Raw genomic sequence first — 24,872 nt, 5'->3', positions numbered from 1 at the left:
AACCTCACTGTCCAAGGCAGGGAATTCCGCAATTTCCGCCTGTACGTTCTGCCGCACCTCTGCGCAGCCACCCTTCTTGGGCTGGATTTCCAGTGCCATCTGCAAAGCCTGAACTTTAAATTTGGCGGCCCTATACCCCCCCTTACTGTCTGCTAGACCCAGGAGTCTACCATTGGCTAATGTATATAGCTCCGTCCTGAGAGGCGGAGTATAAGAACCAATGCCATCCCAGCAGCCTTCACTTTCTGTATCGAAGCTGCTGGGAACGGGACTTCCGGGTGCGGCGATGACCAGCTGAGTCGCACGTTTCGGCATCTCCCGTTGGAACGGACTTTTGGGCTCTTAATAGGAGCCCCAACGGCAATTTAATCGGCTAAAAACACTGTGCGGTAAACCTTAAGGGAATCCCCCCGGACACGCATGGAAAAGGGAGAGGATAGCGCCCGGATTACGGAGGATCCTCTGCAGCAGCGGCAAGGAAGGGAAGCTCAAAGCAAGATGGCGTCGGAAGGTGGCCGTTTGTTATGGGGCGCGGAGCAACAAGAGTTCCTGCGGCGCTGTGTGGAAGAGCTGAAGAAGGAGTTGAAGAAGGAGGTGTTGGCCCCAATATTACAGGTGATTGAAGGGCTAAAGGAGGAGCAGAGGACCCAAGAGCTGGAGCTTCGGGTCGTGAAGGCAAAGACTGCTGAAAACAAGGATGAAATACAGGGCCTGGTGGTGAAGGCAGAAACGCACGAGGCGCAGCACAAAAGGTGTGTGGAGAGGTTGGAAGCAGTGGAGAATAAATCGAGGAGGAAGAATTTAAGAATTCTGGGTCTTCCCGAAGGCGTAGAAGGGGCGGACGTCGGGACATATGTGAGCACGATGCTTCACTCGCTAATGGGATCGGAGGCCCCGACGGGCCCTTTGGAGGTGGAGGGAGCCTATCGAGTTCTGGCACGAAGACTAAAGGCTGGAGAAATACCTCGAGCTATAGTGGTGAGGTTTCTCCGCTACAATGACAAAGAGACGGTCCTCAGATGGGGGAAGAAAACTCGGAGCTGTAGGTGGGAGAACGCGGTGATCCGCGTATACCAGGATTGGAGTGCGGAGGTGGCGAGCAGGAGGGCAAGTTTCAATTGGGCTAAGGCGGTGCTTCACAAAAAGAAGGTTCAATTCGGAATGTTGCAACCGGCGAGACTGTGGGTCACACACCAAGGGAAGCACCACTACTTTGAGACGGCAGAAGAGGCGTGGACATTCATTGTGGACGAGAAGCTGGAATAGTCTGGCGAGAGAAAGAGCTTCTGGGACAAAGTGGTGGGGTGATTATGTAGAGCGAGGAAGGGGAAAGGGGGGTGGGGGGGAGGAGTTTTCAATTTGTTAATTCTGTGATCCTGTAACTTTTCTCTCTTCCCCATGTAGGGGGAGTATGAGGAACTGTGGGCGCCGGTGGGACGGAAAGGGGAAGGAGAAGGGAAATGCGCCATTAGGGGTGGGGCCGAGTGGGAAACGCGGGCTTTGTTCCGGGTAATTGTGGCGGGAACGGGGACATAGGAAGGAGGGGGCCTCGCACAGTGGCAGCCGAGGATAAGGGGGGAAGCCAAGGTCAGCCAGAGTTCGCTGACTTCTGGGAGCAACATGGGGGGTTCAACTATGCTGGAGGGGGATCTAGCGGAGAGAGGGGGGGGGGGGTTAACTGGGTTGCTGCTGCTAAGGAGAAGGGGGAGCTGTTATGGGATGGGGTGGTCGAGGCGGGAGGGCACCGTCGGTGGGATATACGGATACGTGGGAACCGGGTGAGGAGCTGGGTTAAAAAAGGGGATGGCTAGTCGACAAGGGGGGGGGGTAAAGAGCCCCCCAACCCGGCTGATCACGTGGAACGTGAGAGGGCTGAACGGGCCGATTAAAAGGGCACGGGTATTCGCACACCTAAAGAAATTAAGGGCAGATGTGGTTATGTTGCAGGAGACGCACCTGAAACTGATAGACCAGGTCAGACTACGTAAAGGATGGGTGGGGCAGGTGTTTCATTCGGGTTTAAATGCGAAGAATAGGGGGGTGGCTATCTTAGTGGGGAAACGGGTACTGTTTGAGGCAAAGACCATAGTGGCGGATAGTGGGGGTAGATATGTGATGGTGAGTGGCAGATTGCAAGGGGAGGCGATGGTTCTGGTGAACGCATACGCCCCGAATTGGGATGATGCAAATTTTATGAGGCGTATGTTGGGACGTATCCCGGACCTGGAGGCGGGAAAGTTGCTAATGGGGGGAGACTTCAATACGGTGCTTGATCCAGGGCTGGACCGGGAGGAGGCCGGCAGCGGCCAGGGTGCTCAAGGACTTCATGGAGCAGATGGGAGGAGTAGATCCCTGGAGATTTAGTAGGCCTAGGAGTAAGGAGTTCTCATTTTTCTCCCATGTTCACAAAGTATACTCACGGATAGACTTTTTTGTCTTGGGAAGGGCACTGATTCCGAAGGTGACAGGGACGGAGTATACGGCCATAGCCATTTCGGACCACGCTCCACATTGGGTAGACCTGGAGGTAGGAGAGGAAAAAGAACAGTACCCACTCTGGAGAATGGATATGGGCTTACTGGCGGATGAGGGGGTATGTCTAATGGTGAGGGGGTGTATCGAAAGGTACTTGGAGCTTAATGACAATGGAGAGGTTCAGGTGGGAGTGGTCTGGGAGGTGTTGATGGCGGTGGTCAGAGGTGAACTGATATCCATAAGTGCACATAAAGGGAAGCAAGAGGGTAAAGAAAGGGAGCGATTGTTGAAAGAACTTCTGAGGGTGGACAGACAATATGCAGAAGTACCGGAGGAGGGACTGTACAGGGAAAGACAAAGGCTACATGTGGAATTTGACCTGCTGACCACGGGTAAGGCAGAGGCACAGTGGAGGAGGGCACAGGGTTTACAGTATGAGTATGGAGAGAAGGCGAGTCGGCTATTGGCCCACCAACTGAGGAAGAGGGGTGCAGCGAGGGAGATAGGTGGGGTGAGAGATGAGGAGGGAGAGATGGAACGGGGAGCGGAGAGAGTGAACGGGGTGTTCAAGGCATTCTATGAGAGGTTATATAAGGCTCAGCCCTCGGAAGGGAAGGAGGGAATGATGTGTTTCCTGGATCAGCTGGAATTCCCGAAGGTGGAGGAGCAGGAGAGAGCGGGACTGGGAGCACAGATTGAGATGGAGGAGGTGGTAAAGGGGATTGGGAGCATGCAGGCGGGGAAGGCCCCGGGACCGGACGGATTCCCGGTGGAAATTTATAGGAAATATATGGACCTACTGGCCCCGCTTTTGACGAGAACCTTTAATGAGGCCAGGGAAAGGGGGAAGTTGCCCCCGACTATGTCGGAGGCGACGATATCGCTCCTTTTGAAGAAGGAAAAAGACCCGCTGCAGTGTGGGTCCTACAGGCCCATTTCCCTTTTAAACGTAGATGCTAAGCTCCTGGCCAAGGTGATGGTGACGAGGATCGAGGACTGTGTCCCGGGGGTGGTCCACGAGGATCAAACTGGGTTCGTTAAGGGGAGACAGCTGAACACGAACATACGGAGGCTGCTAGGGGTGATGATGATGCCCCCACCAGAGGGGGTGGCGGAGATAGTGGTGGCGATGGACGGAGCATTCGACAGAGTGGAGTGGGACTATCTGTGGGAAGTGCTGAGGAGATTTGGTTTTGGAGAAGGGTTTATTGGATGGGTACAGCTGCTGTATAGGGCCCCAGTGGCGAGTGTGGTCACGAACAGGCAGAGGTCTGACTACTTCCGTCTTTATAGAAGGACGAGGCAGGGGTGTCCCCTGTCTCCGCTATTGTTTGCATTGGCGATTGAGCCCCTGGCTATAGCACTGAGGGGCCCCAGGAAGTGGAGGGGAGTACTCAGGGGAGGAGAAGAACACCGGGTATCATTGTATGCAGATGATTTATTGCTGTATGTTGCGGACCCAGTGGAGGGGATGCCTGAGATAATGCAGACACTCAGGGAGTTTGGGGAATTCTCGGGGTACAAATTGAATATGGGGAAGAGTGAGTTGTTTGTGATGCATCCGGGGGAGCAGAGCAGGGGAATAGATGATTTACCGCTGAGGAAGGTAATAAGAGATTTCCGGTACTTAGGGATTCAGATAGCCAGGAGTTGGGGAACCTTGGCTTAATGTAACACGATTGGTGGAACAGATGGAGGAGGATTTTAAGAGATGGGACATGGTGCCCCTGTCACTGGTGGGTAGGGTGCAGGCGGTCAAAATGGTAGTCCTCCCGAGATTCCTTTTTGTGTTTCAGTGCCTTCCGGTGATGGTCACGAAGGCTTTTTTCAAGAAAATCGAGAAAAGTGTCATGAGTTTTGTGTGGGCTGGGAAGACCCCGAGAGTGAGGAGGGGGTTCTTGCAGCGTAGCAGGGATAGGGGGGGACTGGCACTACCGAGCCTAAGTGAATATTACTGGGCCGCCAATATCTCAATGGTGTGTAAGTGGATGAGAGAAGGGGAGGGAGCGGCGTGGAAGAGATTGGAGATGGCGTCCTGCAAAGGAACCAGCCTACAAGCACTGGCGACGGCGCCATTGCCGATCTCCCCGAAGAAATACGCCACAAGTCCAGTGGTGGTGGCAACACTGAAAATTTGGGGGCAGTGGAGACGGCATAGGGGAAGGACGGGAGCCTCGGTGCGGTCCCCGATAAGAAATAATCACAGGTTTGTCCTGGGGAGAATAGATGGGGGATTTGGAGCATGGCAGAGAGCTGGGATTGTGCAACTGAGAGATCTGTTCTTAGACGGGACGTTTGCGAGTCTGGGAGCGCTGATGGAAAAATATGGGTTGCCCCAAGGGAATGCATTTTGGTATATGCAACTGAGGGCTTTTGCGAGGCAACAGGAGAGGGAATTTCCGCAGCTCCCGATGCAGGAGATTCAGGATAGAGTGATCTCAGGGGCATGGGTGGGGGATGGTAGGGTGTCGGATATATACAGGGAAATGAGGGACGAGGGGGAGATCATGGTGGATGAGCTGAAGGGAAAATGGGAAGAAGAGCTGGGGGAAGCGAGTGAGGAGGGGCTGTGGGCTGATGCCTTACATAGGGTAAACTCGTCGTCCTCGTGCGCCAGGCTAAGCCTGATACAATTCAAGGTTTTGCACAGGGCGCATATGACCTGAGCAAGGCTCAGTAAATTTTTCGGGGTAGAGGATAGGTGTGGGAGATGCTCGAGAAGCCCAGCAAACCACACCCACATGTTTTGGTCATGCCCGGCACTGCAGGGGTTCTGGGTGGGGGTGGCAAAGGTGCTTTCGAAGGTGGTGGAGGTCCGGGTCGAGCCAGGCTGGGGGTTGGCTATATTTGGGGCTGCAGAAGAGCCGGGAGTGCAGGAGGCGAGAGAGGCTGATGTTTTGGCCTTTGCGTCCCCAGTAGCCCGGCGAAGGATATTGCTTATGTGGAAGGAAGCCAAATCCCCGGGCGTGGAGACCTGGATAAATGACATGGCAGGGTTTATAAAATTAGAACGGATAAAGTTCGCGCTAAGGGATTCGGCTCAAGGGTTCACCAGGCGGTGGCAACCGTTCATTGACTACCTCGCAGAACGATAAAGGAAATGGGAAGGTGACAGCAGCAACCCAGGGAGGAGGGGGGGCGGGGGGGGGGGGGGGGGGGGGCTCGGGTGGGTCCTCGGGCGGTTTTTGTATAGATATTTGTACTTGGTTATGTATACTGGATTGTGTGATTTTATTATGTGGAGAGTTATTATTTTTGTTATGGCAGTTGCCATTTAGTTTATATATTATATATTATTTATTTACTTGTTAAAACGGTCACTGTTATTTATATTGTTTTATTGTTGTGAAAAGGGAAAACCTTTGTGTTGTTGTTTGGCCGAAAAATTTGAATAAAATATATTTTTTTAAAAAAAGAAGCTGCTGGGAACAGTTCTAGCTGATTAAAGCCTATTAGTTATGACTCACCTTGTCTCGAGAGTAATTGATTGCGCATCATAGGTATCTTATACTCTATAAACTATGACTATGGGAATAAGAACTAAATGGACACAACGTAAATTCTAACTGTAAACAGTGTTAGCAATGTATTCCATTATGAAAGTTTCATGCACCCACCATTCCCACAAAGCCTCAACTGCTATGTTACCCTCGGGAACTTCACGAATTACTAGGAAATACTCACAATCCTGGATTATAAATTACTCAGTTGAGTCGACCTTGACCTTCTGGGCTGGCTGCGTGCTGTAAAAGAAACTGCTGTCTGTAACTCGGTTCGGGAGGGTCCGAAGAGAAAGAGAGCGAAAATGGCTGCCAAGCCACACTTTTTAAAGTTCAGATTTCAAAAAGTCCCGTGAGCTCCGCCCCCATCGGCAATTGCAAGAACAATGGTCCTGGATTGCTATCAGCCTCAGTGATAGCACAGTCTATTGAAATTACAAATGGCTGAGACTGCCCTGCCCAGTATGAATGGGCCCCATCGATGTTCCGAATCACTTTACCGGGGCTTACAGATTGCTTTCCCATCATGGAGATTGGTTTCTCCGTACTGCTGGATAGCCCCATTATCGTGCCTATTGTATCTTATCCAGGTCCATTGTGGTTGGTATCGATCTTCCAATCTCGATGCGGGTCTGGTCTGGTGATGTCATCTGCTCCATTTGTGTTTCAGTTAATCTAATCAGCAGCCTGTCTGGGCTCTGACCGTTTGTGAATTCGACTGGGGGCTGAGCCTGCTGGGAGAAACAGCCAGTTTCTGCAGCCAAACGTGGCCACTTGTACCATTTAAAATGGCCAGTGTGCATTTTACAGTTCTTATAGGTGATGGTGTTGCCCGAAAAACTTACAGTGGAATTAGATAGTCGTAGTGATGATACGAATATGTGGTCAGAAGCTCTCTTCAGAATAAGTTTGCAAATCATCTCCGATTGATGTCCAGGAGAGTAATGAAGTTGGCAGTTAGGGAGCAGCGTCTATGGTGGAGGGTGAAGAGACAATGGAGGAAGTTTTGGATCATTCTGTACTGATTTTGGACAGGCAGTCTGACAATTTATAGATAGTGGATGGGTTGAAAGAGGTGGGGATGAAGTAGAGCTGGATGTAATCAGCACACATGTGGAAACATGCTGTGTTGTTAGATGATGTCGCAGAGGGCCATCATGTAAATGAGAAATAGGAAGTGGCCATAGATAGATTCTAAGGGGACACCAGAGTTAACCATGCAATAACTGGAAGAAGAGCCATTGCAGGTGACTCGATGGCTATTACAGCACTGGATGGATATGAATGACAACAGACAAGTACAGTTTCACTCTGCTGAGTGACAGAGAAGAGGTGTTTGTGGATGATAATGTGGTCACCTCTGTCAAAAGATGCAGACAGATCAAGACAATTGAGGAGGGATAGTTTACCTTTGTCACAGCCACATGGAACACAATTTGTGATGTTGAGAAGGGCCAGTTTGGTATTGTGGCAGGAGTGCAAACTTGGAAACACAGAGATGAGGAGAAATTTCTTCAGCCAGAGAGTGGTGGGTCTGTGGAATTCATTGCCACAGAGGGCGGTGGAGGCCGGGACGTTGAGTGTCTTTAAGACAGAAGTTGATAAATTCTTGATTTCTCGAGGAATTAAGGGCTATGGTGAGAGAGCGGGTAAATGGAGTTGAAATCAGCCATGATTGAATGGTGGAGTGGACTCGATGGGCCGAATGGCCTTACTTCCGCTCCTATGTCTTATGGTCTTATGGTCTTGATTCCAGGGAATCAAATGTCGAGTTTCAGGAAAGGTGGTCTTGAATTTAGGAGGCAAGAGCATGTTCAAGGATTTTGTACAGGAAAGGATGGTTGAAGGTGGGATAATTGCAAGGACAGGAAGGTCAATGTTGTTTTTTTTAAGGAGAGGGGTAGTGACAACAGATTTTCAGGAAAGTGAGCAAGAGAGAGAACTGTTAACAATATCAGCTAATATGATAACCTGGAAGAGAAGTGGGATGGCCAGCAGGCTCATGGAAATAGGGTTGAGGGAACAGGAGGATGGCCTCATGAACAAATTGATTTTGAAGAGAGCATGAGGGAGATAGGAGAAGAACTAAAGATGTGAGTTTAGGGCTCGAGTAGGTGAGAAACCTAGAGGAAGTTTGGCCCAATGGGTTATTGGAAGAGAGAGAAGTGGCAGAGGTAGCTGATCAGATGGTTCCAATCTGATTGGCAAAGAAGTCTATGAGTTTCTTTATAATCTTTATTGTCACAAGTCGGCTTACATTAACACTGCAATGAAGTTACTGTGAAAAGCCCCTAGTTGCCATGTTCCGGCACCTGTTTGGGTACACAGAGGGAGAATTAAGAATGTCCAAATTACCTAACAGCACTTTTGGGACTTGTGGGAGGAAACCAGAGCACCCGGAGGAAACTCACGTAGACACAGGGAGAACGTGCAGACTCTGCACAGACAGTGACCCAAGCCCGGAATTGAACCTGGGACCCTGGCGCTGTGAAGCAATAGTGCTAACCACTGTGCTACCGTGTCGCCCTTGCAGTTGTAGTTGTAGTTAGTGAGGTTGTAGTTTTAATTAGTGAGGTTAGAGAAGACGAGGATAAGAAGATGGTTTGTAAATGAGAAAGGAAGCCAGAGTCACTTTTGACTTGCAAGATAAGATAAAATGGGAATAGCTAACCGATTTAGCAGAGGAAAGCAGGATCCAATAATACTTTATGTGCTAGATCTGATGGTGAATGGCTGGACCAGTTATTAACCATAGTCTCCTTGGGGACCTGGCATTACCCAAGCACCCACTAATCGAAGAGGCTGCGCTTCCCGGTCCGACAGGATCTAAGTCGCAGGGCATGAGCATCTATTCCCCAGGAGGCAGCTCATTGTTCCCTGACAATAGGTGCCATCGGCCAATGGGTAACTGGAGCTGTCCACTGAAAGAGGCAGTGGTAGCGATTAGGAGCTGAGCCTGGATGAGGTGGAGTAATAGACGTAGAGATAGGGTGAAAATTGAGAAGGGGATGAGTGAGTGGGAGGTGGCAGAATAGTTGAACAAGTGATGAGCTGAGGAGGGAGGGCATGAGTTGGGGGTGTTGAGTGGAGAGAGAGGAAAAGAGATTGGGAAGAGGGGCTGCTGTGAATTTAGGGGGAGGAGAACGTGTGCTCGGAATAGTTGTGTGTGTGTGTAGTCATGGGAAGAAGAGCTGATTACAATGTGTGTGTGGATGCAGGGAGAGAGGATTCACTGAGTTTTCTGTCACTATGTGATGACATCTACCATGCGGAATTAGTGAGGTCTTGCGACACTAAAACTCAGTAGAAATTTGAGTTAAACTTCTTGGATGCAAACAAGAATCTTTATTGCCTGTATTTGATTACAATTGAGAGAAACTTAAATCTATTCTCAATAAAGTCCGGCTAGCAAAAGGACTTAAAGAGAAGTAACTTGTACACAATTTAACTTTCAAAATAATACAGAAATGGTTTCTTGCTTACGGCAAAACAGCTTGCATTTACTTCAAGAGTTAGAGTGGAAAAGTGAAAATATGAAAAATAGAGATAGCGAACAGTTCGACCCAAGTATAGGGTGATCCCGGAATAAAGATGGCCGTACGGACCATCATGTTTCAAGGAAATCTTATGAGTCTTGAGCCATTTATCTACACCTCTATGTCGTCCTAATTGGTTTGGGTTAAAATCAAATACATTTGATTCAATGGTTAACTGTCAATCCTTAATGTGCAACATATGTTTTGAATGTTTCATGTTTGAATATTTGTGTATGTTACGGAATGCGATTCTGTGCTTTTAGCAAGACTGGTTTCTACTGGTTTTCTGCTGACTTTGCTTTTATCCACATTCTGGACAATGGTGCCTTCATATTGCTATGGTGCTTACTTGGCCTTGATCTGATTACTGGTACAGCTCATTCCTTAATGTCAAACTGTCTTTGAAAATATGTTTATTAGAGCAATAGCTTTTTCACCTTGCTTAGTGAAAATGTTTTTATCTCCAATTAGTTTATGCATGTGTCAGGCTTTTTGTGTCTCTGTTGAAGCTATGTGTTTTGCCATGACCTGAGGTTATGAGTGCTGAAATCTTCATTTTAAAATAGGTATTAAAACTGGGTCTTAATATTTACACTAAATAGTCCTTTTTACCTATCAGATCGATCAGGAAATAGTCGATTACTATCACTATGGAATATAAAGTATTTGGCTATTTGGCTGAAACCTACATGTGTACATAAAATAACAACATTTTTGCAAAGTATTTTTTTAAAAACATGTTCGTATTTAGAGGATATCTTATTATGGATATATGTTGACTTATAATAAGTAAACTTGCATAATAAAATACCAAATGCTACTATGCTGCTTTATTGATGTTTTGTTTTTGTTGGTGTGTGGGATCATGGTAGCTTTCATTAATTAAAAAATATATATGTATAATCATTTATGCGATGTGGGCATTGCTGACAAGGCCAGACTTGTTGCCCAACTCTAATTGTCCTTGAAAAGGCGTTAGTGAATTAAACTGCGGTCACATCGGAAAATACTTTAAGTGTCTTCACATTAGATGCACCAACTGCACTGAATGCTGAAATGCATCACTTTGGTGATGGTATACAAATGCAGTTTTCCACAATCTTCATGGTAATAGTAAACAAAGGAATAATGTATGTTTCTACCCACTTGAACTCTAATTTGATGTTGCCTAGAAGTATTTGCATTTCACAACAGAGAATTAAAAGGTCTATAATTACATGGGACAAAAACACTTCAGACGTATTTGGCCAGTCTCATCCCTGAAAAAGTAGTGTTGGGTGACGGAGGAGGGATGTGGGTGGAGAGTGATACAAACAAGTGACGAAATGGCCTTATCTATGTTTTTGTCTGTCATATTTAAAAGATACACATAATAAATGAGGGGTCTGTAAAATATTTTTTCCAGGGAAGCAATGGAGAGGATTTATGGTGTTGAAGAGGAGGTCGAAGAGGACCTAGGTAAAGGCTGTAAGCAAGTTGTAGACTCGCATCAGGTCAGTCTTTAAGGTTAACATACGCCTGTTTGTGTCCAGCTTTTACTTACCTTTAGCTTGATATTCAACACTCATTACTCAGCTAGCACATGGATTCTGCTGTGAGTGACCTTTATGGTATAAGAAAAATAAAAGGACATGTATTCTGTGACATGATGGATTGCAATTTTCGCCTCATTGACTTTGAATCTGTGGTACCGCTTTGCTTCTGATGATCCATTACTTTCTTAAATAATTTTGCTTGGCTTCGTGAAGTAGGCATCAGTTCTTTGCTCAGTCCATTCTAAGCCCGCTCAATTGGGGAAACTGTATTATATCTGATATCAGCGGTGCAGTTAGTGAGAATATTTACTGCAATTGCACAAGTGTTGAAACCCTCATCCGTGCCTTTGTTATTGTAATATGTAATAGCATCCTCTTCTGTGTGTATACAGTCAAACCAGGATAAATTAGGTCCAGTTGGTTCTTAACTTTACAAGTACTTTACAAGTACTGTCTCTTTTTTTATCCTGCAAAGATATCATGGTTTGAAAATGAGGTGGGATTATGGATTCCTAAACTAAACAATTTTTAAAAATCCAATTAAGGGGCAATTTAGCATGTCCAATCCACCTGCATCAACAGGTATTATTGGGCGACTGGGACAGTACAGTTGTTGCTGAAGTAAATAAGCTGCGGCTGAGTAAGAGGAAGACCCTCACGCCAACATTTACTAGTAGCAGAGAAACTGAGTAATCCTATTACCAGTGCTCAGACGAACATTGGACATAGAGTTTCCAGATGTGAAGTTAGAGTACTAGAGCTGCAAGAAGAAGGGGCATCTTCCCAAAGCATGTCAAAAGAGTGTAAACAGAGTAAATATTGACTGAAGAAGATGGCAGCCACTGCATACGTTTGTCGAGCAGCACCAGGTCAATGAGGGTTTGGTTGAGACCTGTGCAATCTGAAGCACAAGGATGTCCAGTAGAAATCTGCAGGGCATTGTAACCCAAGTAGTGTTGGATCAAGCTCCAGTAAGCATGGGCGAAAGAACTGAAAAGATTTAAAATTGAGACTTTTTTGGGCTCCGTGAATTACTACAGTAAACTCATATCAATTTTGGCAACTTATTGCACCCACGAGATGAACTCTTGTGGAAGGGTGTTTTGTGACGTTGAACAAGGGAGTGTGACAAAGAATTCCAGTTGTGTCAAAGTAAATTGAAAGATGTTACAATGCTTGTACGTTACAAAGTATCCAAAAGGAATAACCTAGCTTATGATGCTTCTCCATATCTTTGTTCCAAATCCAGAGTAACTGTAGTGATCTCTACATGTGCATGTACACAAGGGGTTAATGTGTAATAAGTAGCACCATATGATCACTAGAGGGCCGGACCAACAGGGGTATAAAAGGCAAACACATTGGGTCTCTGGCTCTTTCTCGGGGGTGCACTGTGACCAGGGCAATAGCAGAGTAGTTCAGATGGCTAGTGGAGCTAAGGATAGTTACTGTAGTTAGATCTTGTTAACCTTATCACTGATATCAAAGTTAAAGTAAAGAACTCATGCAATTATTGTTATAGTTACCAATAAACCTTTTGTTACTACTGGATGAGTTTGAGTCTTCTTCATCGAGATTCAGAAGACTTCTTCATTAGCCAAGAATTGAGTAGCACATGTTACCTACCACACAGGTAACAAAACATGGTACCAGGTGTATTGGCTTTAACAGAACTAGTTAGATTAGGTTAGACAAAAAGAGAAGAAAATTCAGACCGGATATACAACTGTGGAATACTTTGCAGCAAATGGATCCTCGACGACTAACTATGGGACTCATTGGACCTCTAGGGCAGCTGGAAACAACCGGTAATTTAAGTTATAACTGGAAAAGATTTGAACAGATATTCCAAATATTTATCGCAGCTAATGATTTAAGCATGGTCTCTGACACAACAAAAATAGCACTACTACTCTCGATAGGAGGACATGAAGCTACAGAAATCTATAATTGCTTTAATTACTTAGAAGGTGAAGACGACACCAAAATAGAAGTAATGCTCATAAAATTTGATGAACACTAAGAATCAGTCTGGAGAGATGCTGGAAAGATTTAACTCTTGTCATAAATGCCAGAGAAACGGCGGGCCCATCACTGATTTTATCACAAATCTCAAGTTAATACCACAAGGCTGTGATTATGCTGATTTCAGAGACACTATGATAATGGATCAGTTAATTTCTGGACTATCTGACAAAAATTTGAAAGAAGAACTTTCACACGATAAGTATCTAACTCTAGAAACTGCTATACAAAAATGCCTTGCTTATGAACAAAAACAAAATCAATACTGAGAGTCTTTACAAACGCAGAATCAGTATCTAGAAAACAAAATTGGTAAAAATAGAACATAGAATATTACAGCACAGTACAGGCCCTTCGGCCCTCGATGTTGCGCCGACCTGTGAAACCACTCTAAAGCCCATCTACACTATTCCCTTATCGTCCATATGTCTATCCAATGACCCATTTGAATGCCCTTAATGTTGGCGAGTCCACTACTGTTGCAGGTAGGGCATTCCACACCCTTACTACTCTCTGAGTAAAGAACCTACTCTGACATCTGTCTTATATCTATCACCCCTCAATTTAAAGCTATGTTCCCTAGTGCTAGACATCACCATCCGAGGAAGAAGGCTCTCGCTGTCCACCCTATCCAATCCTCTGATCATCTCGTATGCCTCAATTAAGTCACCTCTTAACCTTCTTCTCTCTAATGAAAACAGCCTCAAGTCCCTCAGCCTTTCCTCATAAAATCTTCCCTCTATACCAGGCAACATTCTGGTAAATCTCCTCTGCACCCTTTCCAATGCTTCCACATCCTTCCTATAATGCGGCGACTAGAATTGCATGCAATACTCCAAATGCGGCCGCACCAGAGTTTTGTACAGCTGCAACATGACCTCATGGCTCCGAAACTCAATCCCTCTACCAATAAAAGCTAACACACCGTACGCCTTCTTAACAACCCTCTCAACCTGGGTGGCAACTTTCAGGGGTCTATGTACATGGACACCGAGATCTCTCTGCTCATCCACACTGCCAAGAATCTTACCATTAGCCCAGTACTCTGTCTTCCTGTTATTCCTTCCAAAATGAATCACCTCACACTTTTCTGCATTAAACTCCATTTGCCACCTCTCAGCCCAGCGCTGCAGCTTATCTATGTCCCTCTGTAACTTGTAACATCCTTCCGCACTGTCCACAACTCCACCGACTTTAGTGTCATCTGCAAAATTACTCACCCATCCTTCTACGCCCTCCTCCAGGTCATTTATAAAAATGACAAACAGCAGTGGCCCCAAAACAGATCCTTGTGGTACACCACTAGTAACTGGACTCCAGTCTGAACATTTCCCATCAACCACCACCCTTTGTCTTCTTCCAGCTAGCCAATTTCTGATCCAAACTGCTAAATCACCCTGAATACCATGCTTCTGTATTTTCTGCAGTAGCCTACCGTGGGGAACCTTATCAAACGCTTTACTGAAATCCATATACACCACATCAACTGCTTTACCCTCATCCACCTGTTTGGTCACCTTCTCAAAGAACTCAATAAGGTTTATGAGGCACGACCTACCCTTCACAAAACCGTGTTGACGATCTCTAATCAAATTATTCCTTTCCAGATGATTATACATCCCATCTCTGAAAAACCTTTCCAAGATTTTGCCCACAACAGAAGTAAGGCTCACTGGTCTATAGTAACCAGGGTTGTCTCTACTTCCCTTCTTGAACAAGGGGACAACATTTGTTATCCTCCAGTCTTCTGGCACTATTCCTGTAGACAAAGATGACTTAAAGATCAAAGCCAAAGGCTCAGCAATCTCATCCCTAGCTTCCCAGAGAATCCTAGGATAAATCCCATCCGGCCCAGGGGATTTATCTATTTTCACACTTTCCAGAATTGCTAACACCTCCTCCTTATGAACCTCAAGCCCTTCTAGTATAGTAGCCTGAATCTCCGTATTCTCCTCGACAACATTTTCTTTTTCCTGTGTGAATACTGAAGAAAAATATTCATTTAGCACCTCGCGTATCTCCTCGGACTTCAAGCACAACTTCCCACTACTGTCCTTGACTGGCCCTACTCTTACCCTAGTCATTCGTTTATTCCTGACATATCTATAGAAAGCTTTAGGGTTATCCTTGATCCTACCTGCCAAAGACTTCTCATGTCCCCTCCTGGCTCTTCTCAGCTCTCTCTTTAGATCCTTCCGAGCTAACTTGCAACTTGAGCGCCCTAATTGAACCTTCATGTCTCATCTTTACATAAGCCTCCTTCTTCCTCTTGACAAGTGTTTTGACTGCTTTAGTAAACCACGGTTCCCTTGCTCGACCACTTCCTCCCTGCCTGACAGGTACATACTTATCAAGGACACGCAGTAGCTGTTCCTTGAACAAGCTCCACATTTCCATTGTGCCCATCCCCTGCAGTTTTCCTCTCCATCCGATGCAGCCTAAGTCTTGCCTCATCACATCATAATTGCCTTTCCCCCAGACATAACTCTTGCCCTGCGGTATATACCTATCCCTTTCCATCACTAAAGTAAACGTAATCGAATTGTGGTCACTATCACCAAAGTGCTCACCTACCTCCAAATCTAACACCTGTCCTGGTTCATTACCCAGTACCAAATCCAATATGGCCTCGCCTCTCGTTGGCCTATCTACATACTGTGTCAGGAAACCCTCCTGCACACATTGGACAAAAACGGACCCATCTAAAGTACTCGAACTATAACGTTCCAGTCAATATTTGGAAAGTTAAAGTCCCCCATAACAACTACCCTATTGCTTTCGCTCCTATCCAGAATCATCTTTGCAATCCTTTCCTCTACATCTCTGGAACTTTTCGGTGGCCTATAGAAAACCCCTAACAGGGTGACCTCTCCTTTCCTGTTTCTAACCTCATCCCATACTACCTCAGTAGACGAGTCCTCATCAACGTCCTTTCTGCCACCGTAATACTGTCCTTGACTAACAGTGCCACCCCTCCCCCTCTTTTATCACCTTCCCTGTGCTTACTGAAATATCTAAACCCCGGCACTTGCAACAACCATTCCTGCCCCTGCTCTATCCATGAGTCTGAAATGGCCACAACATCAAAGTCCCAGGTACCAACCCATGCCGCAAGTTCACCCACCTTATTCCGGATGCTCCTGGCATTGAAGAAGACACACTTTAAACCACCTTCCTGCCTGCCGGTACACTCCTGCAACTTTGAAACCTTACTCATGACCTCACTACTCTCAACCTCCTGTATACTGGAGCTACAATTCAGGTACCCAAGCCCCTGCTGAGCTAGTTTAAACCCTCCCGAAGAGCATTAGCAAATTTCCCCCCCAGGATATTGGTACCCCTCTGGTCCAGGTGTAGACCATCCCATTTGTAGAGGTCCCACTGACCCCAGAATGAGCCCCAATTATCCAGAAATCTGAAACCCTCCCTCCTGCACCATCCCTGTAGCCACGTATTCAACTCCTCTCTCTCCCTATTCCTCATCTCGCTATCACGTGGCACGAGTAATAACTCAGAGATAATAACTCTGTTTGTCCTAGATCTAAATTTCCACCCTAGCTCCCTGAATTCCTGCCTTACTCCCTATCCCTTTTCCTACCTATGGCGTTAGTACCTATGTGGACCACGACTTGGGGCTGCTCCCCCTCCCCCTTAAGGATCCCGAAAACACGATCCGAGACATCACGGACCCTGGCACCTGGGAGACAACACACCAACCGCGAGTCTCTCTCGTTCCCACAGAATCTCCTATCTATCCCCCTAACTATGGAGTCTCCAATGACTAATGCTCTACTCCTCTCCCCCCCTTCCCTTCTTAGCAACAGGGACAGACTCTGTGCCAGAGACCTGTACCCCATGGCTTACCCCTGGTAAGTTTCCCCCCCCCCCCCCCCCCCCAAACAATATCCAAAGCGGTATACCTGTTACTAAGGGGAATGACCACAGGGGATCCCTGTACTGACTGCTTCCTCCCAGCCCCTCTCACCGTCACCCATCTATCTTTATTCTTCGGAGTAACTACATCCCTGAAGCTTCTATCTATGACCATCTCTGCCTCCCGAATGATCCGAAGTTCATCCAGCTCCAGCTCCAGTTCCCGAACGCGGTTTCTGAGGAGCTGGAGATGGGTGCACTTTCCACAGATGAAATCAGCAGGGACACTGACGGCGTCCCTCACCTCAAACATTCTGCAGGAGGAACATTGCACTACCTTCCCTGCCATCCCTTCTAGATAAAAAAAGAAAGAAAGAGCTTACCTGTTATTTACGCCCCTTCTCAGCAAGCACTCATTCAGCAACCTCTGCGCCCCACACAATAACACCCGAGGGAAAATAAAAGAAAAACTACTTACCAGTCACCAGCCAATCCCTTACCTGCAGGCTGTGACGTCACAGTTCACCTTCTTTCTACTTCTACCTGCCCTCGAGCCTTCCTCTTGATCTTCACAGCGGTTGTTTTTTTTTGGTTAGAGGAGGGGGTAGGGAGGGAAACACTGAAGAAGTGTTTCGGGTTTAAGTGTCACTTGACAACAGCTCCTCCACAAACCACCTTCAAGTTAGAGTGAGCACAACGGCGTATGCAAATTTCCCCCACAACAGCCAATCAGCATCTCCGCTCTACTGCCCTCTGCTGGATGGCGCGAACACTCACCATGAGGCAGAGGCAGGCTATCACTCGATGCAGCAGCGCTTTTTTATTGGCAGCCATCTTGAGCGAGCGCGTTCCGGCCAGTACGCACATGCGCACTTCTCAAAAAGAAGGAAAACGGCAAAATACACTCGAGAAGCCGCACATTGGCAGTTGCGAAAAGAGCGCACAGTAAAGGAAACTCGAATTGCGCATTCGCAATTGATTCCTACGCATGATATGACGAGCGTCATGATGTCAGAGGACCCGGACCACGTCCACTTAAAAGGGAAATGCACGAAAATGAACAAAAAGACATTTCAAGCTGCAAAACCAAATTTTTGAAGGTTTGAATTCTTTTGGATATTTAAAGGAACAGTTTGAAGGATTATTTAGTGTTGTAGTCTTTTGGGGTTATCTTTGAAGTAATGGGTGTTACGATATTCAATGTTTGTTTTAAAAGGGTTAACTTGAGTTCATAGAATAAACATTGTTTTGTTTTAAAAAACACTTGTCCATTTCTGCTGTATCACATCTGGAGAGTACGCTGTGTGCTTCCCACACCACAATCTATTAAACGTTGTGGGTCAGTTGAACTCCATGCTACACTTTTTGAGGCATTCACCCTTCATAGTACCACACGCCACAGACGTTCTTCCATTACCTCCCTCCTTCTCACTTGGCCTTAATCCCTTCCATGGACACCCTGCTCTCCTCCAGAATCTTCCCGTATATCAACGACACCACCCCCTTCTCCAATCCTCGTGCCGACAGTGCCTCTTCCAACAATGAGGGGGCCAGCGCTATCGGGATGCTCGGACACCTCTTCCTTTCAAAGACTCAGAGCTGCAGGTACCTGAACCCTTCCGCTTGTGCCAGTCTCTACTTCTCCCCTAACTCCTCCAACCTCGAAAACGGCCCTCCAGAAACAGGTCTTTTATTACCTAGCTCCCCCTCTCCTCCCATCTCCGAAATCTCCTGTCTAACCTCCCCGGCTCCAGCCTATGATTCCCCCTAATTGGCATCTTCCTTGACCCAGCCCCCAACTTAAAGTGCTGCCCCAGCTGTCTCCAAATCTTCAACGTTGCCACCACCATCGGACTCCCCGAGTACTTGCCCTCAACCCCGAACCCTTACCCAGAACGTCCTTCATCCTAACCTATCGGGACTCTTTCCCCCCCCCCCCCCCCCCCCCCCCCCAAGACCCACCCCCTCACCTTCTCTGTGTTCGGAGTTACCGCTCATATTAATTGAATTTTAAACTTTACCAATTGCCGTGGTGGGATTGGAAGCCATTGTAGGAGCATTTGCAGAGGCTGAGTATTGAGCTGGCTTTTACATTGGGACATACCCTCTTAATTACGGTTCAGCTAACACAAAGACTCGTAGAATCAGCAACTCTGGTTAAGAAGGCTTTACTTTCCAAGCTTGGTCAACATACGAGGAAGAGAGATTTGGATTAGTGACAAAACCAACTCTGCTTTACATTGCTTTAGGTTCAAAAGTTATACAATTTCCAAAAATCAGTAGCCCTACCTCAGCTGGACTCAGTTCAGGCCTTGTAGCTATAGATTATACCTTGACCAATGGATTTTACTTTAGGCAGCATGGTAATTGCGTGATCAGCTTATGTGGTAGTCATGTCCTGCCCACTGGCCATCTGTTGTTTTTTGAGACCCCCTCATCCACTGTCCTTCACTCTCTGGCACTCCTATCTCCTCTTTAAAAAAAAATTACTTTATCAGAGTTACAAAGCCAGAGCTAAAGAGTATGGACAGGGGCAAACCCCTAATCCAGCCCCTTGCCTACTCCAAAAAACAGTTCAAATTGAATCCAATTCATGGTCCCCACAAGAGAGTCCCACCAGATCCAGGCATTTATACCTGACCTCACGCTCATCTTAGCCAAAAGGCCGAGAAGCGATGTGTGGTTCCTAGCTGTACCATTGTCTGTCTGTTTATGGGATGTCTGGGGTTGCTGATGAGAACTGCTTCTTCTGGATGTGTTTCTGCTGACCACATTATTTCTGTATGTTTCTGTCTTTCTCAGAAATGTGGTCAAGTTAGCTAGCTTAAATCCCACTATATCTTGCGGCCAAGAGTTTAAATGCTTGTTCCGGCTATGTTCTAAGAATACATGATTAATGGTTAAGAATGATTACTGGATATATTTTCTATGGTTAGTTTCAGCCCTCAATGAACTAACTTAAATAGAGCTATTCTACTAGTGTTATCCTAGCTATCTAGTTCTAAGGGGTCTCGTCTCAGGACCGCCCCCCCCCCTCTCCCCTTTCAGCCATATCCCCAGAACATTAGTCTGGGTATTGGGATTACCATGATAGACATTAGCACAATGTCACAATTTTTCTTGCAGCACTACCAATAGGCAAGATTAAATTGGATGAAGTGATACAGTAAACTCTAGGCTTTTTTTTATAGAGAAGCTTGATTTTGCTGTTGGTTCAAAAGTTTGTAAATAATCTGAAAAAGCTCTGTACAGATAGCAATGTTTTCTTGCAACTGCTGGGTGCATGGCTGCACGGTAATCTGGAACATATCATGGAGTGCAACAAATACAGGAATGAGAAATTTACACCTTTTGGCAGAAGTTGGGCCTTTTTTTCTGTGCTCCGCCTTTGCAGGTGTGTATTTGAAATATATTGAGCTTTAAACATTTAAAAAAGAACACAATGCAACTCAGCTTCTGAATGCAACAACAGAAGGGAAACAGACTTGCTATTGATTCTGATAGAGGGGATGTATGTGCACAGTGTACCTACTCCTGGCCACCTGTGCAATCTATTGACATGTGCCAGATGTGGTGCCAGAGTGTGAGTAGTTGGGTGAGGAAGTATGAGTTGTTGGGGGAGTAAGTATCAAATGTGGGGTGTGAAAACTACAAAGCATGCATTTCAGAGACAGTTGTGAGATTGAATGTGGCCCAGAGCGTGAGACAGCCAGGCCGGACACCCCTGAGCATAGCTGCTGACTGGGAGGCAATCTGGTGGTTGGCAGCCAACTTCCAGAGAGTGCAGTTTGCAAGCACCAAGCGGAGATACAACTGTGTTGTTTTTATTTCCCCTTTTGGCACCTGCTTTCCAAGTCAGACCTGCCTTCAACAAGCATTCACCATTTCAACCTTATCTCAAAGTTGAACTATTTTCTGCCTCAATTACTAACCCTGAAATGAATTCCATAGCCTCACAACTTTGTGTAAATAAATTTATCTTTCTCTCTTTTCTAAACCTTTTACATTAATTTTTTACTTTGTATCTATGCCTCTCTCATTCTTGATCCTAATCCTCTTGTAATCACCTGTGCAATATTTTATCAAAGGCTTTCTTAAATTGTACGTACGTAAATCCATTGTTTTCCCACAATTTGTTACCTCTTCAAAGAATTCTGAGTTTTTCAAGCATCGCTATAAAATCTATCCTGGTTATTTCAAATTATTTTTGCTTTACTTCACAACTTTGTTGCCATCATTTGTATTCATTTGACGTACTCTTTCTGGTAAGCAACTCTCTACAAAACCATATTTTGGCATACTCACATTTTTCTATTATTTTAAACTGTTCATTCTAATTTCATCCTATATTAAATGCACAAAACTTGTACCTACCACAGATATTAAACTAACTGGCCTGTAATTACCTGGATTAACCTGCCTCCCTTTATAAAGATCAATACTACAATGGCCACTCGCCAGCAGTCCGCCCACAAATCGTCATTTGGTAAAGTATTATAAATTCTGGGGACTTAATATTTTTTTCTTAATCTGTTTACCTTTACCTCCTTCCTGTACCCCTTGAAAAGACTCACCAAAATTATTTCTTTAACCATGCACTGTTATTCCCCCACAGCTCTTCACTACTGTTTCCATTCTGCACCGTTTTTGTGAGGATCCTTGGGATCTTTGTGACCTTAAAGGTCCTTTTAAAAATTAAATTTGTTTTAAAACTAAATTTGTGGGCCCACGAACCATGTCCATATGTTAGGTGTGCGGGTGGGCCCGCGAACCATGTCCACATGTTCTGGGCGCGTCTAAAGCTTGGGGAATTCTGGCAGGTTTGCCGACGTTATGTCGGAGGTTCTGAAAGTAAGGGTGGTTCGAGTCCAGAGGTGGCGATTTTTGGTGTGTCACAAGACCCGGGAGTCCAGGGGAGGGGCCAAAGTCTTGGCCTTTGCCTCCCTGGTATCCCAAGGACAGATCTTGCTAGAATGGAGGGACCCTCTCGAAATCGGGGGGGTGGGTGAGTGACCTGACGGAGTTTCTCAGGCTAGAGAAAATTAAGTTTGCCCTGAGGGGCTCGGTGGAAGGGTTTGCTTGGAGGTGGCAGCAGATTATCGACTTCTTTGGGAAAAATTAAGCTGACAGCAGGGGGTTGGGGGGGGGGGGGGGGGGGGGGAGGGGGGTGTGGGGGGGGGGGGATGGGGGAGGGGGAGGAGTGGGTTTGGTGGAGAATTTTTGTTGGGGTGCTGGTTATGTAAAGCCATGTTGGCTGGTTTGGGAGTGTGTTATCCATTGTGTTAAAAATATGCATAAAATATTTTTCAAAACAAAATGAAATTTGTTTTCATGTCAACTGTGGGTGGTGGTGTTCGGGACTTTAATTTCGAAGCATTGGTGATCGACGGTTTGTTTTAATTTTTGAAGAGACTGATTAAGCTCCAAAGAGATGGGACATCATTGGTCACTAATGTGCAAATTGCTGAAGACATGAGGGAGATGCAACGAAGAAACACCGAACGAGAAATGCAAAACCATAGTGTGAGTCAATGATACCGTCTTTATACTTTGTTATTCGTGCCAGCACTAAACTGATGGTTGAAGTTGTCGATAAGAAAATAAATTTCCTCCTGACTTCTACCCTTTGGTGACTTTCGTGAAGAAAAAGCGGGCGAGAGATTGGTCGGCATGGTGGCACAGTGGGTAGCACTGCTGCATCACAACGCCAGGGTCCCAGATTCGAATCCAGGCTTGAGTCACTGTCTGTGCGGAGTCTGCATGCTTTCTCCGTGTCTGCATCGGTTTCCTCCGGGGACTCCGGTTTCCTCCTACAAGTCCAGAAAGACGTGATGTTAGGCGAATTAGACAACATTCTGAATTCTCCCTCGGTGTACCTGAACAGGCACCGGAGTGTGGTGACGAGGGGATTTTCACAGTGGTTTCATTGCAGTGTTAATGTAAGCCTACTTGTGACAATAATAAAGATTATTGATTATTATTTTTGAGCGTATCACTTCCAGCACAGGATACTTGATAGAATCCAGTAATAGGAATGTCCACCTTTCCAGTTATCGGAACCCTAGCTGGATATTCCCTGGGTGCTAAGACAAAGCTGAAACTACTGTCTTATTTTTGGACTTCCGGTGATGCGATGTAAGGAGAAGACACGCCTGAGGTGGCTCCCACAGGACAACTGGGGCGAAATTCCCCGGAAACGGCGCGATGTCCGCCGACTGCCGCCCAAAACGGCACAAATCAGTCGGGCATCGCGCCGCCCCAAAGGTGCGGAATGCTCTGCATCTTTGGGGGCCGAGCCCCAACCTTAAGGGGCTAGGCCTGCGCCGGACGGATTTCCGCCCCGCCAGCTGGCGGAAAAGGCCTTTGGTGCCCCACCAGCTGGCGTGGGAATGACATTGCCGGGCGGCGCATGCGCGGGAGCGTCAGCGGCCGCTGACGGCATTCCCGTGCATGCGCAGTGGAGGGAGTCTCTTCCGCCTCCGCCACGGTGGAGACCGTGGCGAAGGCGGAAGGGAAAGAGTGCCCCCACGGCACAGGCCCGCCCGCGGATCGGTGGGCCCCGATCGCGGGCCAGGCCACCGTGCGGGCACCCCCCCGGGGCCAGATCGCCCAGCGCTCCCCCCCAGGACCCCGGAGCCCGCCCGTGCCACCTTGTCCCGCCGGTAAGGTAGGTGGTTTAATCTACGCCGGCGGGACAGGCATTTTAGCGACGGGACTTCGGCCCGTCCGGGCCGGAGAATCGCGGGAGGGGGGCCCGCCAACCGGCGCGGCGTGATTCCCACCCCCGCCGAATCTCCGGTGGTGGAGAATTCGGCAACCGGCGGGTGCGGGATTCACGCCAGCCCCCGGCGATTCTCCGACCCGGCGGGGGGTCGGAGAATCTCGCCCCTGATCCTTTTTCCCTTTTTCTTGGCGCTATGGGTTGTTTACTTCTTGGAAACTCATGAAAGTTAACGGGTAGCGTTTTCTCTCCACTGAGATGCCCAGAGGAAACAAAGCTTAAAAAGGTTTATACAGAAAACCGTTGACTGTGTCGGAAGCCTCTTGAGTCTCAGCAGGAGGTAAGATGACGGAGTCAGCTTCTTCCTCTCCATCCAATCCACTAACAGGGCTGGTTTAGCTTACTGGGTTAGCAGGCTTTTAAAGCAGACCAAGGCAGGCCAGCAGCACGGTTCAATTCCCGTACCAGCCTCCCCGAACAGGCGCCGGAATGTGGCGACTAGGGGCTTTTCACAGTAACTTCATTGAAGCCTACTTGTGACAATAAGCAATTTTCATTTCATTTCATTTCACTCATAACAACCAAGGCTCCCGCTAATATTTTGATGAAGGAGTTCGAGAAGCACCAACAAAACGTATCGGTGGATCTTTAAATGTCAATTGAAGAGGTCCTTGGACCCCATTAGTGTGAAAAATAACTGTCAGTTCCCTCCTCGCTATGCGAGGTGAGAACAAAATGGGAAAGTGAATTAGGTGCTGCACCTACTTGTGAGATTTGGAGGGAGGCTCTTCACAGGGTCAACTCCACGCCCTCATGTGCTCGGTTGAGCCTAATTCAGTTTAAGGTGTTACAGAGGATGCACTTGACTAGGGCAAGGATGAGTGAGTTTTCCCCAAATGTTGAGGATAGATGTGATCGCTGTGCTCTTGTGCCCAGCTAGCCTGGTCCTATCCAAACTCGTAGGCCTCTGGGCCTTCTTCTTTAGCACCATGTCAGAGATACTTGATTTGGAATTGTTCCCACATCCGCTGGTGGCCATATTTGGGGTGTCAGATTCGGCAGTAATTCTTCCTGGGGTAGAAGCAGATGTTGTCGCCTTTGCCACACTGATAGCGCGGAGGCGAATATTGCTTGCTTGGAGAACACCCACTCCGTCCAGTGCCTCTGCTTGGTTGGGTGACTTAATTTCATTCCTATACATGGAAAC

The 24,872-nt window shown here is 46.9% G+C and overlaps 1 protein-coding gene across 1 annotated transcript in view; it reads left to right on the top strand.

Annotated features, from left to right (window-relative positions):
- drc1 (dynein regulatory complex subunit 1 homolog (Chlamydomonas)) overlaps positions 1-24,872 on the top strand; it is a 118,535-nt gene that overhangs the window by 4,359 nt on the left and 89,304 nt on the right. The window contains exons 2-3 of the mRNA XM_072498932.1: positions 10,917-11,004; positions 22,354-22,466. Coding sequence (XP_072355033.1) covers positions 10,917-11,004; positions 22,354-22,466 — 201 coding nt within the window. The remainder of the gene's footprint in view (positions 1-10,916; positions 11,005-22,353; positions 22,467-24,872) is intronic.

The sequence above is a fragment of the Scyliorhinus torazame genome, chromosome 4, assembly GCF_047496885.1.
Source record: "Scyliorhinus torazame isolate Kashiwa2021f chromosome 4, sScyTor2.1, whole genome shotgun sequence".
Taxonomy (NCBI): domain Eukaryota; kingdom Metazoa; phylum Chordata; class Chondrichthyes; order Carcharhiniformes; family Scyliorhinidae; genus Scyliorhinus; species Scyliorhinus torazame.
Note: the sequence above shows the minus strand (reverse complement) of the source record. Positions and strands in the feature narration are given on the sequence as shown.